At 39.2% G+C, this 13320-nt stretch overlaps 1 protein-coding gene across 1 annotated transcript in view; it reads left to right on the top strand.

Moving 5' to 3' along the window:
* tent4b (terminal nucleotidyltransferase 4B) overlaps positions 1-12158 on the top strand; it is a 70644-nt gene extending 58486 nt beyond the window's left edge. Inside the window, exons 10-12 of the mRNA XM_041191146.1 lie at positions 981-1171; positions 5255-5422; positions 8134-12158. Of these exons, the coding sequence (XP_041047080.1) occupies positions 981-1171; positions 5255-5422; positions 8134-8313 (539 nt within the window). The 3' untranslated portion in view covers positions 8314-12158. The remainder of the gene's footprint in view (positions 1-980; positions 1172-5254; positions 5423-8133) is intronic.
* The last annotated feature ends 1162 nt before the right edge of the window (positions 12159-13320 follow it).

Raw genomic sequence — 13320 nt, 5'->3', positions numbered from 1 at the left:
CCGTTCAAGAGAGATTCATTAGGCTGATTCTTGGGATGAAAGGGTTGATTTATCAAGAATGGCTAAACAGGTTAGGCCTATATTCATTAGAGTTTAGAAGAATGAGAGGTGATCTAATTGAAATGTACAAGATTCTGAGGGGTTTGACAGGGTCGATGTTGAGAAGATCTTTCCACTGGTGGGGGAATCTCGAACTAAGAAACATAATTACAGCATAAGGGGACACTCATTTAAAACTGAGATGCAAAGGAATTTCTTCTGAGGGTAGTGATGTCTGGACTTCTCTACCCCAGAGAGTTGTGGAGGCTAGATCACAAAGTATTTAAAAGGGAAGTAGATGGATTTTTGAAATATCGTGGAGTTGAGGGGTGTGAGGAGCTAGCACGAGAAAGGAGTTGAGCCCTGGGGCAGATCAGCCATGATCTTATTGAATGGCGGTGCAGACTTCAGGGGCTGAATGGCCTACTCCTGCTACTGCTCCTATTTCTTATGTTGTTATGAACCTGTAGCCCATTGTCCTATTCTCACTGTTTAATTTAAAGTAAGGTTCCAGTATTACCTTTTCTGTTTCCTTAACTAACTTATATAGCTCCAGGACTTAGATACATCCACTCCAGGCTGAAAAGCTCAAATTTCTGAAGTTATTCATCATAACAAGTATTAAAATATCATCCTGTTGATGCCAACATTCTTCGTGTAATCTGCCCAGTGGCCACTTTTCAACTATAATATTAACATGATATCAGATTCGTCAAGTATGAAATATTTATGGACAGTGGCAGAATCTCATCTCACCCAATATCTGTATAAGTTCAGAGGGCACTGAGCAGTGATTCCATGAATGCTAATAAGATGAGAATTTTGAGTCTACATTGTGCGATGAATCAGTGAATAACCGTAAATAGATATTCTTGAAGAAATGGTCATTAAGAGAAAGTAAGTTCCTGCAATGAGCCAACTTTTTCCTCCTCCTTCCTCAGGGAATGATGTAACTTTGCTAGTTGGCCCACCACAGCTGGATAAATGTAACAACAATATTTCAGAAGAGTGCACAGTCATAGGCCAGCCCAGAAGTAGGACCTCTGAAACATGTCTTAGCAAACACTCTTCTAACTCATCATCTGGTCCATTGTCCTCCGCATCTTCTACCTTATCCAGTTCAAGTGATGTTGTAAGTAACCAAACTGTTGGCTTTATGTTTAGGTATCCTTTGTGGGAAGGAGTATTCTGTGTCTCTGTTAAAAAAATAAATGTTTCTTTTTAAATGTAGCTTGCGGGACAAGTAGGATTGTAAGTAAGAAGGAAAACAAAGGTTATTGTTAATATGTAAAAACACTAGATAGTGTACAAGTAATGGGCCCAGATGGATATCCAGCAGCATATGATGACCGTTACTATACTTTGGAGGTTATTTCTTCACTGATCCAGTTCTGAGCTTATTTTTCTGTGCTTGATTTGGAATGTTGTGCATCTGCAGTGTACTTTAAGCAAGGGCTGAGAATTGGTTGAATTGTGGGTATTGGACTCTTGCTGTTGGTAAAGGAGAGGATTGAAACCTTCATAAAAACAAAAACATTGCAACAATCTGTTGTAACACCTACACTATCAATATTTTCTGAAAAACTAAGTTCTTTTGCTTCTCACATTTCTTGTTCTATATTGCTTCATCAGTAAGCACTTGGAAGAAGCACTGAGGACAGCAAGGGCATAGAATGAAGTCTACCATCTAGAGTACAATGTCACTCACCAAGATTGGCTTTAGGGGGAGCTGGTGGGTGGCATAGTGATAATGTCATTAGAATAGTAATCCAGAGACCCAGCCAATGCTCACAGGTTCAAATCCAACCATAGCAGCTGGTGGAATTAAAATATAATTATTAATTCTGGAATTAAAGGCTGGTCTCAGGGGACCATGAAACCATTGTTGTAAAAACCCACCTGGTTCACTAATGTCTTTTAGGGAAGGAAATCTGCCATCCTTATCTGGCCTGGCCAACAGGTGACTCCAGACCCACAGCAATGTGGTTGACTCTTAACTGCCCCCTGAAATGGCCGAGCAAGCCACTTGGTTGAAGGGCAATTAGGGATGGGAAACAAATGCTGACCTTGCCAATGATGCCCACATTCCATGAAAGAATTTTAAAAAGCACCACCATTGACAGAGCTGGCTGAGCACTGAATGACATAGCTTCCAGACTGGTTTGTAGTAGGTGGTATGAGAATCAACACTAAAGAAAAACCTATTTGGCCTCATCCTTGGCAATCTATTTGTCACAGATGGATCTGTCCGTGACAGTATTGTTCTGAGTGACCACCGCACAGTCCTTGTGGAGGACTTGTCTTCACCACCTTCATCGTGTTTACCTCGTGTGTTAAATGGAATTGACTCAGAACAGATCTAGCAGTTCAAAACTGGGCATCCATGAGTCAGTTTGGGCCATCAGCTGCAGCAAAATTGTATTCTATCTAACCTCGTGGCCTGGCATATCCCTTACTTTACCATTACTATCAATCTGGGGAACTAACCCTGTTTCAATGAGGGGTATCCTGGCACATGTCAGGAGCAGAGCTAAGTGTATGTAGAAAATTAAGTGCCAACCTGTTGAAGCTGCAACATGGAATTACATGCATGCTAAACAGGGAAAAGAACATGCTATAAACAGAGTTAAGTGATCCTACACCTATAGATTGGATACGGTCAAAGTTTTGAGGTCCTATTATATCTAGTTGTGAATAGTGGTGGGTAATAACTAACTGGAGGAAAAGGCTCCATGAACATCTCCATCTTCAATGATGGCAAAGTGAGTGCAAAAGACAAAGCTGAAATGCTCGCAGTCATTTTCAGGCAGAAGTGTTGAATGGATGATGCATCTTGGCCTACTACTGAGATCCCACCATCTCAGAAATCAGCCTTAAACCAATCCATGTCATGTCATATGAAACACCTGGGAAACAACATCCTAGCTGCAGTGCTGAAGAAGACTTATCCACCACAGAGCTATAGTACAGCTATAAAATGACATCTACCTGACAAAATAGAAAATTGCCCAAGCATGCCCTTTCCACAAAAAGCAGGACAAATCCAATCTGGCCAAATAGCCCATCAGCCTATTCTCCATCTTCAGCAGAGTGATGGAAGAGGTCTATGAACGTGTTAACAAGCCACATGTACTCACTGATGACCTGCTTGGCAGTGCTCTGAGTTCTGGCAGAACACTGTTCTAATCCTTAATGCAGCCTTGACCCAAACATGGACAAGAGAGCTGAATTCCAGAGGTGAGGTGACGGTGATTGCTCTTGATTTTAAAGCATCATTTGACTGAGTGCAGCATCGAGGAGTCCTAGAAAAGTTGAAGTCATTTGGAATTGGGGGAAAATCTCTCCACTGGCTGGAGTCATTGATTAGCATAAAGAGATGTTGGAGACCAATTATCTCAACCCAAAGACATTTCAGTATGGGTTCCTGAAGGTCATGTCCTAGGCCGAGCCACCTTCAGCTGTTTCATCGATGACCTTGCCTCCATTGTAAGGTCAGAAGTGGGGATGTTCACTGATGATTGCATAGCGTGCAGTTTTTTTTACACAACTGCAAGTAATGAAGCAGGTTGCACCTGCGTGCAGCAAAACCTGAACAACATTCAGGCTTGGCCTGATCAGTGGCAAGGAATATTCATGCCATACAAGTGGTGGATGGTGGTTATCTCCAACAAGAGATAGTCTAACCATCTCCCTTTGACAGTCAATGGTATCACTGTAGTCAGATCCACCACCATCAGCATTCTTTAGGGGGTGGGGGGGCAGTCACCATTGACCAGAGACTTACAGACCAGCCATGTAATACAGTGGTTACAAGTGCAGACCAAAGGCTAGGTATTCTGTGGCAAGTGACTCACTTCCTGTCTCTCCAAAGCGTTTCCACTATCCACAAGGCGCAAGCCACTTGCCTGGATGAGTGCAGCTCCAGCAGCATTCAAGGAGCTCAACACTATCCAAGACAACACAGCCCACTTGATTGGTACCACATCTACCACTGGCGCACTGTGACTTCAGTATATACCATCAGATGCACCATCACAACTTGCCAAGAATTCTTTGGTAGGCACCTTCCGACCCCACAAATGTTTCCTCTTAGAGGATAAGGGCAGCGGGTGCATGGGGACATCACCACCTGCAAGTTCCTGTCTAAGAGCAGAATATTGCGCTCGTTGAGCGGGCATGCGCCCGACCTGAATGAGTGTAAAATGACGTGATATTTCAGTTGGCGGGTGAGTGCGGGAGCCGGAAGTGCGCATGCTGACAATTAACAGGCCTATTAAGGCCATTAAAGTACCAATTGAATTAAATTTTTTGCTGCTTATCCAATCTTGGCGGGCAGGCGAAAAGGCCTAGCGGCCTTTGGATTTTTTAGGAAACCTCATACAAGGACTGGATGAGGTTTCCAACAGCAATTAAAAATTAAATAAAAATTTTAACATTTCATTCATAACATGTCTCTGCTCATGTGACAGTCACATGAGGGGACATGCTTCTTAACATTTAAAAATTCATTTTTTCATTTTTTTAGATCGTCAGCTCTATGAGGCAGCTCTGTGCCTCAGGGAGCTCTCATTGTGCACACCCGTGTGTATGCGCGCTTGCCCTCCTGCCCCGACCCAGGCAGCGCTACATGCGTTTCACACTGGGCAGGACTTAATTGGCCCACCAGCATAAAATCGCAGTCACTGCCTGATTGCAGGCAGCGGTCGCTTTCGTGGCCACTCCCGCTCGCCCCCATCAAGCCCACCTGACGAGAGCAAAACCCTGGTGTAAGTCTCTCACCATCCTGACTTGGTGATATATCACCATTCCTCTGTCATTGCTTGGTTAAAATCCTGGAATTCCCTTCCTAGCAACACTGTGGGAGTACCTTCACCATAAGGTCTACAGTGGCTCAAGGAGGCAGCTCACCACCTGTTTCTCAAGGGCATTTGGGGATTGGCAGTAAATGCTGCCCTTGTTAGAGATGCCCATATCCTGTGAATTAATTAAAAATCTAGGTATAAATATGGTTTCACAGTAAATTTCAGATTTAGGTTTGGAAAGAAAGTTGTTTTTGATTGGGCTTGTATGATGTATAAAATCTTAAATAACAGATGCCAAACATTTCTATCTAATGCAAGTTCCAGCATTGTATAGAGTGGTGTTATCAGTTGGAGTGCTTTTGTTTGTGGTGTTTGTGCATAATTCTATATGTAATTCATGTTTTTACATCTAGGATTCTGATGGAACACCTTGCAAAACCTCCAAGCAATCTGGCAGTCACCAGTCCAATACTAACAGATCAGTGCCACAAGAGTCAGCACCAGAATCGTCTCCACTGCCAAGTTTGAAAATGCAGCATAGTACATCAAGCAATTCAACAAGCAACAATACTAAAGCTCAGGTTTGGAATTATTCATTTTGTGGCCTCCCACTGGTGTGTGATTTGGCTCCAAGTAGATTCCACTTTTAAGGACTCATTCTGTGCCAATTCATGCTTTAGCCAGTGTTTGAAGAAAATTGCTTCAAGACAGAATCTACCTGCTCTCTTCCCCTCTTTTTAATTCCCATCCTTGCCACTCCCCCACCCCCCCGCCACCCCCCAAAAAATCAGAAACTGTTACTTGTAAAATATACTAACAATTGCATTGCATGTAATAGTGATAAAAGTATATGTTCTTTCTCTTATCCTTCATATACAGCACAATTGACCTTTGACATTTGTGTCCCTACACTCATTACTTCGTATCTTACCAGCTGCATGTTTTCCTTGGGTCAGGTATCTCTAAGTCACCTCTTGGGCCAGTTGAAGTCAAGCCATCCATTATAATGAGTGGCATTCTGAAGTGCCAATGGTTTCTTGCATCATTGAAATTAGTTGTGATGAATGGAAAGATCTGAAGTGGGGATCAGCTGTTTCCTGTATTTCGAAAAAATATTTTTACTACTGCTAAAATATTGAGATGTACATGAATTTAAAAATCTACATTTTCATTTTTAGCTCTGCTAAAGTCGATGAACATTTCCAAAGTAGAAATATATAGAAGTTACTGTGGAAACAAGCCATTTGGTCCAACTAGTGTGTCTGAACATTTACCCTTTTGTCCAAACATTTCCCGTTTTGATATCATATTACTATAATTTATTCAAGACTTTCAACTCTGGGAGATGGGCAGTGAGAAGTTTACTTCATTGTTGGTTTTATTGAGGAAAGCTTTAGTTATAGTGCTTGTCTGGCCCTCTTGACTGTTTTTCCAAAATATTGTTTATAGTAGAGTCAGATGGCCAAAGGCTCAGTCTTCATGAAATGGACAGTTAATTTTTTTTTTGTATTGTTGTTTAGCAGATCTTAAAAAAAAATATTTGAAATGGATGGGCAGGTGAAGACCAGCTGTCCCATCAGACCTGCCCACACACCATGGTGGCTGGCGGTTCATGACTGGATGCTTCCCACTCTCCCAACTCCAACTATGGAATCTCCTTGGAGAGGCAAATAAACCTAGGGCCAGTTTGGGAGGGGGGTAATAATTTGGAAGAATCTGAGGCTTTCTTCCTCCTCCTAAAATACTGCCCCCCCCCCCCCCCCCCCCCCCCCCAAAATTTTTGGGCCTTCTATGGAGCTTTTAAGAACTGTTAGTTAGGAGTCCCTGCCCACCCAGCTTCTGGATTTTCAAATACCCTGTGCCTATTTTCCAGGCAAGAAGTGGGCACCAGCAGTTCAATGTTGCTCCAGTGCCCTTAGATTGAGAGGGCATCTCTTATTCTAGTTAATATGAAATCCATTCTCCACAATATTTAATGGATGCTGAAATAAGACATAAACATAAATTACTTACCTCTTTGTTTTCTGAATGAAAGCATTCTTATGTATTAAGATCACAATTTCCTTTTTATGTTACACAATTGAAGGGCCCATACTATGTACATGTGCCATTATAATGGTGCAGGCTCCAAGAAATTTTGGAGTAGAATCTTTAGCATAGTAGAATATAACAAGGCGCTTCTCAATTTGAGGGAAAACTTGTAGGATTATGTAGAGGACTGTGAAAGTGACTGAAGGCACTGTTGAAAATTTTGAAGGGGAACTTGGAGGATGTGGATATAGCAAGCTCAAGGGTATCGGGAGGGAATTCCAAGAGATGGAATCAAAGTGACTGAAGGTGTTCCATCAATAATGGAGTAAAAGAAATCTGGCAACTTGCAGTAGATCAGTGTTGCAAAGTGGAAGATATGGGCAGAGATGTAGATATGGGGGTGTGGAGACAGTGTAAGTCAGTAATAGGAATACTAGGGTCAGGTATTAGGTGATTGAGGTTTTTAAGAGCTGGGAGTGGCCATAGAAGACAGAGAGAATGGAGGAGGATGAGACAGCAGGTAGCCATAATTTTAGAGGCACATTCAAGAGCTTCTCTCAACAGTTGTCAGATGTGAGGATGCTGGGGGAGGAAGTTTACACAGTGAAGTAATAGAGATATGTTTGGGAACTTTGACTTTCAAGTGTAAAACACTAAATACAAACTATATATAGAGATAGAAACAAATGTTAATTTCTCTGATGGCTTTCGCACCCATTACTGATGGACTGTTGTCTTTTTTTAAAAAAAGGTATTGCATTTAATAGAAATACTAATAGGCAGTTGATTTTTTTCAGATACAAGCTTGTAGCATATAAAAGGAAATTTGTGATTTCTTTTTTAGGAAGAGCATTTATTCTGTATTTTCTCTCACTGGATCTGAAATTACTAGAAAAGAACTCAAATCAGAAAAGGATTGACAGCAGGAGGAGGGAAATAAGTGTAGAAATGTGTACCTGCAAACAGAATTAACAGTAATAAGAAGGAACTTGCTTTTATATCATCCCTTTCATGAACTCGGCATGTCCAAAGTAATTCACAGCCAATGATACACTTCTGAATTGTAGTCACTGTTGTAGTATTGGCAAAATAGACTTAATGGTTTAACATAGTATGTAGAATTATTTTCCAGATGCAGTAAGCAAAATAACTTGTATCTCATGAATCACACTTTCTGTTTCAGCATTTCGTAATAGAGATGCAAGGTATTTTCTGCTAAAGGGATAATGTTTTGTTGACTTAAGATATTGTTTTATTCTAGCATGGTGCAACAAGACTATTTCGTTCATCTGTCAAAGGCTTTCAAGGTCAACAGAACTCCAACCAAATTGGAAGTGTATCAAACAAACAGAATCCAGGCAACAAACCACATCAACAGCACTGTCCTAGCAAAAAGAGGAAGCACAAAGGAGATGCTGCCTCAGCAGACTTGTGTCGGTAGTCTGTTTTTGACTTGGTTGAAGAAAATTCCTGCAGTGATCCCATAAGCTACAGAAGACTGGTAGTGCTAGATGGGATCTTCTCAGACTTTCCCAGGAGTATGGATTTTGATTTTTTTCCAGATTGCCATAAAATGATCATGGGTTACAGTGGTTGTCACAAACATTGCTTCCCTTTTTAGATGGGCCATAAGCTGCAGTGGAGCAGACTTTGAAGATGGAATCGATGCACAAAAATGCCCCTCCCCCGGGTTTAAGATGTAATGGAAGTTGATCGGAAAAGTGTGTTAGAGGATCTTAAAATTATTGAAAAACAAAATTTCCGTTGCTTCCTTTGCAAGGGAAATTTTAAATGTTACAACAAAATGTATACTTTGTGCACGATTTTAAAATTATTTTTGCATATACTGACATTTTTATTGTGTATATACAGAAGATTGTATCAGTACAGTATTTGCATTGGTAACCTTTGTGTTTTCAGTTAACGGTTTTTACATGTCATTGCAATTTACATTTAAAATTGAAATTTTCTGTATTGTTAATTTAATGGATCCCAAGGATGTTATCTGACACTGCTTATATAATGGAAAGAAGGCTATATGGTAAGCTTAAAAGTGCTCTACTAATACTTATCCATGTAGCAACTTCCAGATGCATTTATTGGTTTTTGAAATAGAAGATATTGCTCCAGCAGCTGTTGAAATACACTAAGTTAAAGGCTTTAAGTAGCACATGGCATCTGGAAAAGTGAAACGCGACATTTTTAATACTGTTTAATTCTGTATGCAGCATGTAGATATTTGTACAACTGTTAAAGATGCTGTATGAACAGAATTGTTCCTATCAAATATTTTGAAGGAAGTTTTAATATTTCCTTGTCTCAGGTGTAATAGTAAATATTCATATTGTATTTTACCAAATGGAGTGATCACAAAATTTCCTTCTAAATACATCCTTATAGATCTGGCAGCATAAATCTGTGTTGGTCCCAATTTTTGGCTTTTCTATGTTGTGAAAGTACAAATTTTAAGTTGAAGTCTAAGAACAAGTGATATCACACTTAATTTCTTCAGTAATTTCCCAGCATTCTATTCTAATGGATACTACTTTTGTTCCTTGAACTTTTATGCATGCATATCTGTTGACCCTTCAATCCTGCTATAATTCTGACTTGAATTCTTCATTCGTAAAATCATGACCAAATATCATTCATCCGACTAAGAACCCAGTAAGTGTTGACTAGCGATATCTGTGTTTACACAACTTGTAAACTGAAACATTACTAGAAAGGCTCACAGTACAATTTTCCTTTTAACTTTCCTTTACGGTGCTTTAAAATCAATACCAGAAACATCAAGCTTCTTGTGGTGATGATGGGGACTGTACCTGGAAAGGCATGGACTTAGTTACTATTGCTCTAGGAACAAATGATCAAAGAAGTAAACTGAATAAAGCCAATTGGAGTGGTGAGGAAAAATCAGATGTTCTCTTTTTTTGTTTGAGTTATTTCTTTGAAAATGTTGCCATTTGTTTCCACAAGATGCAAAAAGATACAGAAAATGGGCAATTGATTCGTAAACCAACGGTGAAAACTATACCTCTGTTGCTCAGTCATACAGGCATTTTAATCCATATGACAAATAACATCAATCTCCTTAAACATTACGTTAGGTATTGTTTGCAATGAGGAAGGATCTCTTCAGAGGTCCTTGATAATTGAGCCCCTCCTGCCCCCCCACCACCCTGACATTTAATCAACTATGCCATTAAGGAACCACTTTCCCTGTCAGAATGCTCCAAAGCATTGCCCAGCTCAGCAATGAGGTTTTATTTGCAACACACTTTACAATCGGTCTAAATCACAAGCAAGTGACTCAATCAGCTTCATAAGTGGCACATTACCAGCACCTAAATGGCCAAACTTAAGTGTCCCACTTAAGCTCATGACAAACTGTACAGCTGGAAGTGAAGATACTGATAATACAACATTGATTCTTCCACACAAACTCACCATTTACACTTAAAATTACGATGGCTTCAGATTTCCTGCGAAGACACAAGTTGATGCAGAACTTGTACTGTAAATATCCTCACATTGAATCATTACCAGAAAAAATCTTAATTGAGATTATACTAGTTATAGATATTGATCTCAAAGCTGTAACAAATATCTTTAGATTTAAAATTCTATGAACTTGTGTTAGCAAATATACATCAGCAGTAAAAGAAAAGTACTATCCAATAACTTGGATTTAGTAGATATTTTTAGTCAGGTGGAGGTCATGCCAAGTTGATATTCCAAGTTAATCATTTTTACCAATATTTACTTTGATTAATGCAATTTTTAGCCTTAGTTATTACGTGTAAATTAATAAGTTACATTGCTTCAGTAATGCTGCTGATTCATTTTTAACAAAATCAGTACTGTATAATAGATGGAGGCAAACAAAACTATTCAGGAGTGAATGGAAACTTTGCTTCAATTGCAAATAGTTATATAATTTTTGTCATAGGAAATAAGTATTTCACAATTTTTGACTATATAATGCTTGACATTTAGGGTGTTCTGCAGCAGTTTGTATGTTCACAGCTTGTAACTTGACTGATGTAAAAGGGAACTTAAAATAGCTGCACACCAAATAACAATAACAACTATGGTGAATTGCCATAATAGATGGAGCAGTAGTTGAAAAATTATATTAATTCCATTGGGAATCTTTGCCAGCATTTTAGAAGTTTTATGAGTTGCATTAAATGATTTAAGTAACAAATGAAGCTCTATTTCTGAGACAGCACAACATCCTTGAAAATACGCATACTTTTGAAAATGAAAAATCGAACAGATTTATATGGTTTGCCTTAAACTTTTTTACAGTTATTCATACAAAGCATAAAACTTGCCAAGTTGAAAACATCAATGACTCTTGAGAGCAGTTGACCTGTTCTCACTACTTGGCAATTTGTGGTTTCTTATCTGTATCTTGTATTAGGTTTGCTTGGCCACTTCATCTTGCAAGTATACAATATTTTACACAGTTTGTTTTATCAGGTTTGAGTCTCTGATAAAATTTGTAATTATGGCAAAGTGAACCTTTAACTTATATGCTGTAACTTAGGATGTACAACATTTTTGTAATATGATCTGTACTGTCTCTGCAGAAAATGCAGGGAATACATAGAAAATATCAGTCTATAAAAAGAAAAGATGAGTTGATGTTGCTAATGTAAACCCTTCATCAGACTGGAGTTCTAATTAAGGTTCTAAACAAGTGTCGAACCAGCTTTTCTGTTTATAGATGTTGACCAAATTGGCTGTGTATTTCCAGAATTTGCAGCTTGTTTTATATTTTGGAATTGCCTCTATAACTGCTAACTCTGCACATCACATGACATTTTTCTTGAAACAGTTGCTTTTTAAGTTTCTTTTCCTCTTCTGATGATTTACTAACACTGTTGAAAGCAGTTACTCTTCTTCCCCCACCACCATCCCCACTGATTTCTTTGTACTAATTTGCTCTGCTGGTTCCACTTTAATTTGTGTTTTTACTTCTGTCCAACTGCCAGTTAAAACTTCTAACTTAGAATAACCAGGCCTAGTATATTGTATATGCCCTGCTTCAGCTGTTGGACCTCAACTCCCAGTAACTTATAAATTGCTGATCTAATTTTTGTTGTCCTTTCCATTGTTTCATTTTTAGGTTTCCATTGATAAATGTCGGTCCTAGCAAGCATTGTTCTGATTTTTTTTGAATGATTTGCAGTCTTGTAACTGGTTTTCCCAGGAAACCTCCTGTTAACTCAGGAGTTTACATGTAATTGCTAATAAAATAAATGGTCTTCCCACGTCCATGACATGCTGTCTTAAGTTTTTTTTAAACTAACTGCATGTGGATTTTGTCAGGCTTTTCAGATACACGATTAACTCAATCCCAAACAATGTCAGTGCAGCTTCCGACCACATATCCACCTCCGTAACATTACCCGATTCTGCCATTGGCTCAGCTCACCTGCTGAAAGCTTTATCCATGTTTTTCTTCCCTCTGAACTGGATTATTTTAATGCACTCTTGTCTGGCCTTCCATATTCTACCTTCTGTAAACTTGAGGACATGCCAAACTCTGCTGCACAAGTCTTAAACCCACACCAAATCCCATTCACCCCATGCTTGCTGAGCTATACTAGCTCCTGGTTAAGCAACACCTAGATTTTAAAAATCTCATTCTTGCTTTTCAAACCCTCTTTGGCTTTGCCCCTCCCTATCTCTGTAATCTCATCCAGCCCTACAACCCTTTTCAGGTACGTGCTTTCATATAATTCTCGAACATCCCCAATTTTACTTGTTTCGCCATTACCAATTGTCTTTAGTGGCCTTCCATCCTTATCCCTGGAATTCCCTTCCTAAATACCTCCATCTCTTTACCCCGCTTTCCTCCTTTAAGACACCCTTTAAAACCTCCCATTTTGAGCAAACTTTTGGTCATCTGCCCTAATATTTCATTATGTTGCTCAGTGTCATACTTTGTTTTATAATTTCCTTGTTAAGTGCCTTGGGATGTTTTATTACACTAAATGTGCTATATAATTGCAAGTTGCAGTTGTTGATGGATGAAGAGAAGTGGTGCATCTGGCCTTCCATTGTGCAAGTCAACATTGTTCACATTCACTGAAAAAATAAGTACTGTACAACTGCTGAGCAAAAATATATAAACTGCACTTAGGTGCACTGTGTCTGATAAATTCGCACTAGAATTCCAAACTTTAGCAAAAGACTGTAAAGGTTTGCATTGAATGATGGTAAATGTTTTTGAAGTAAATATATAGGCAGTGCATTACCTGCATTTTCTACTGAAACTAGTGCATGTGGCTAAGACAGTGTCAACAGTATGCCTTTGATTAGTCAGCAAAGTCTGTTGGAGAACAGTTTGACGTACACTTAAAAGTCTCAGCTGTCAGTAGGAAGAGACAATTAATGACACAACATTATTTTAGGCATATTCTGTTCTTTCCCT

Source organism: Carcharodon carcharias, chromosome 7 (assembly GCF_017639515.1).
Source record: "Carcharodon carcharias isolate sCarCar2 chromosome 7, sCarCar2.pri, whole genome shotgun sequence".
Classification (NCBI taxonomy): Eukaryota; Metazoa; Chordata; class Chondrichthyes; order Lamniformes; family Lamnidae; genus Carcharodon; species Carcharodon carcharias.
This window is presented reverse-complemented; position numbering and strand designations above follow the sequence as displayed.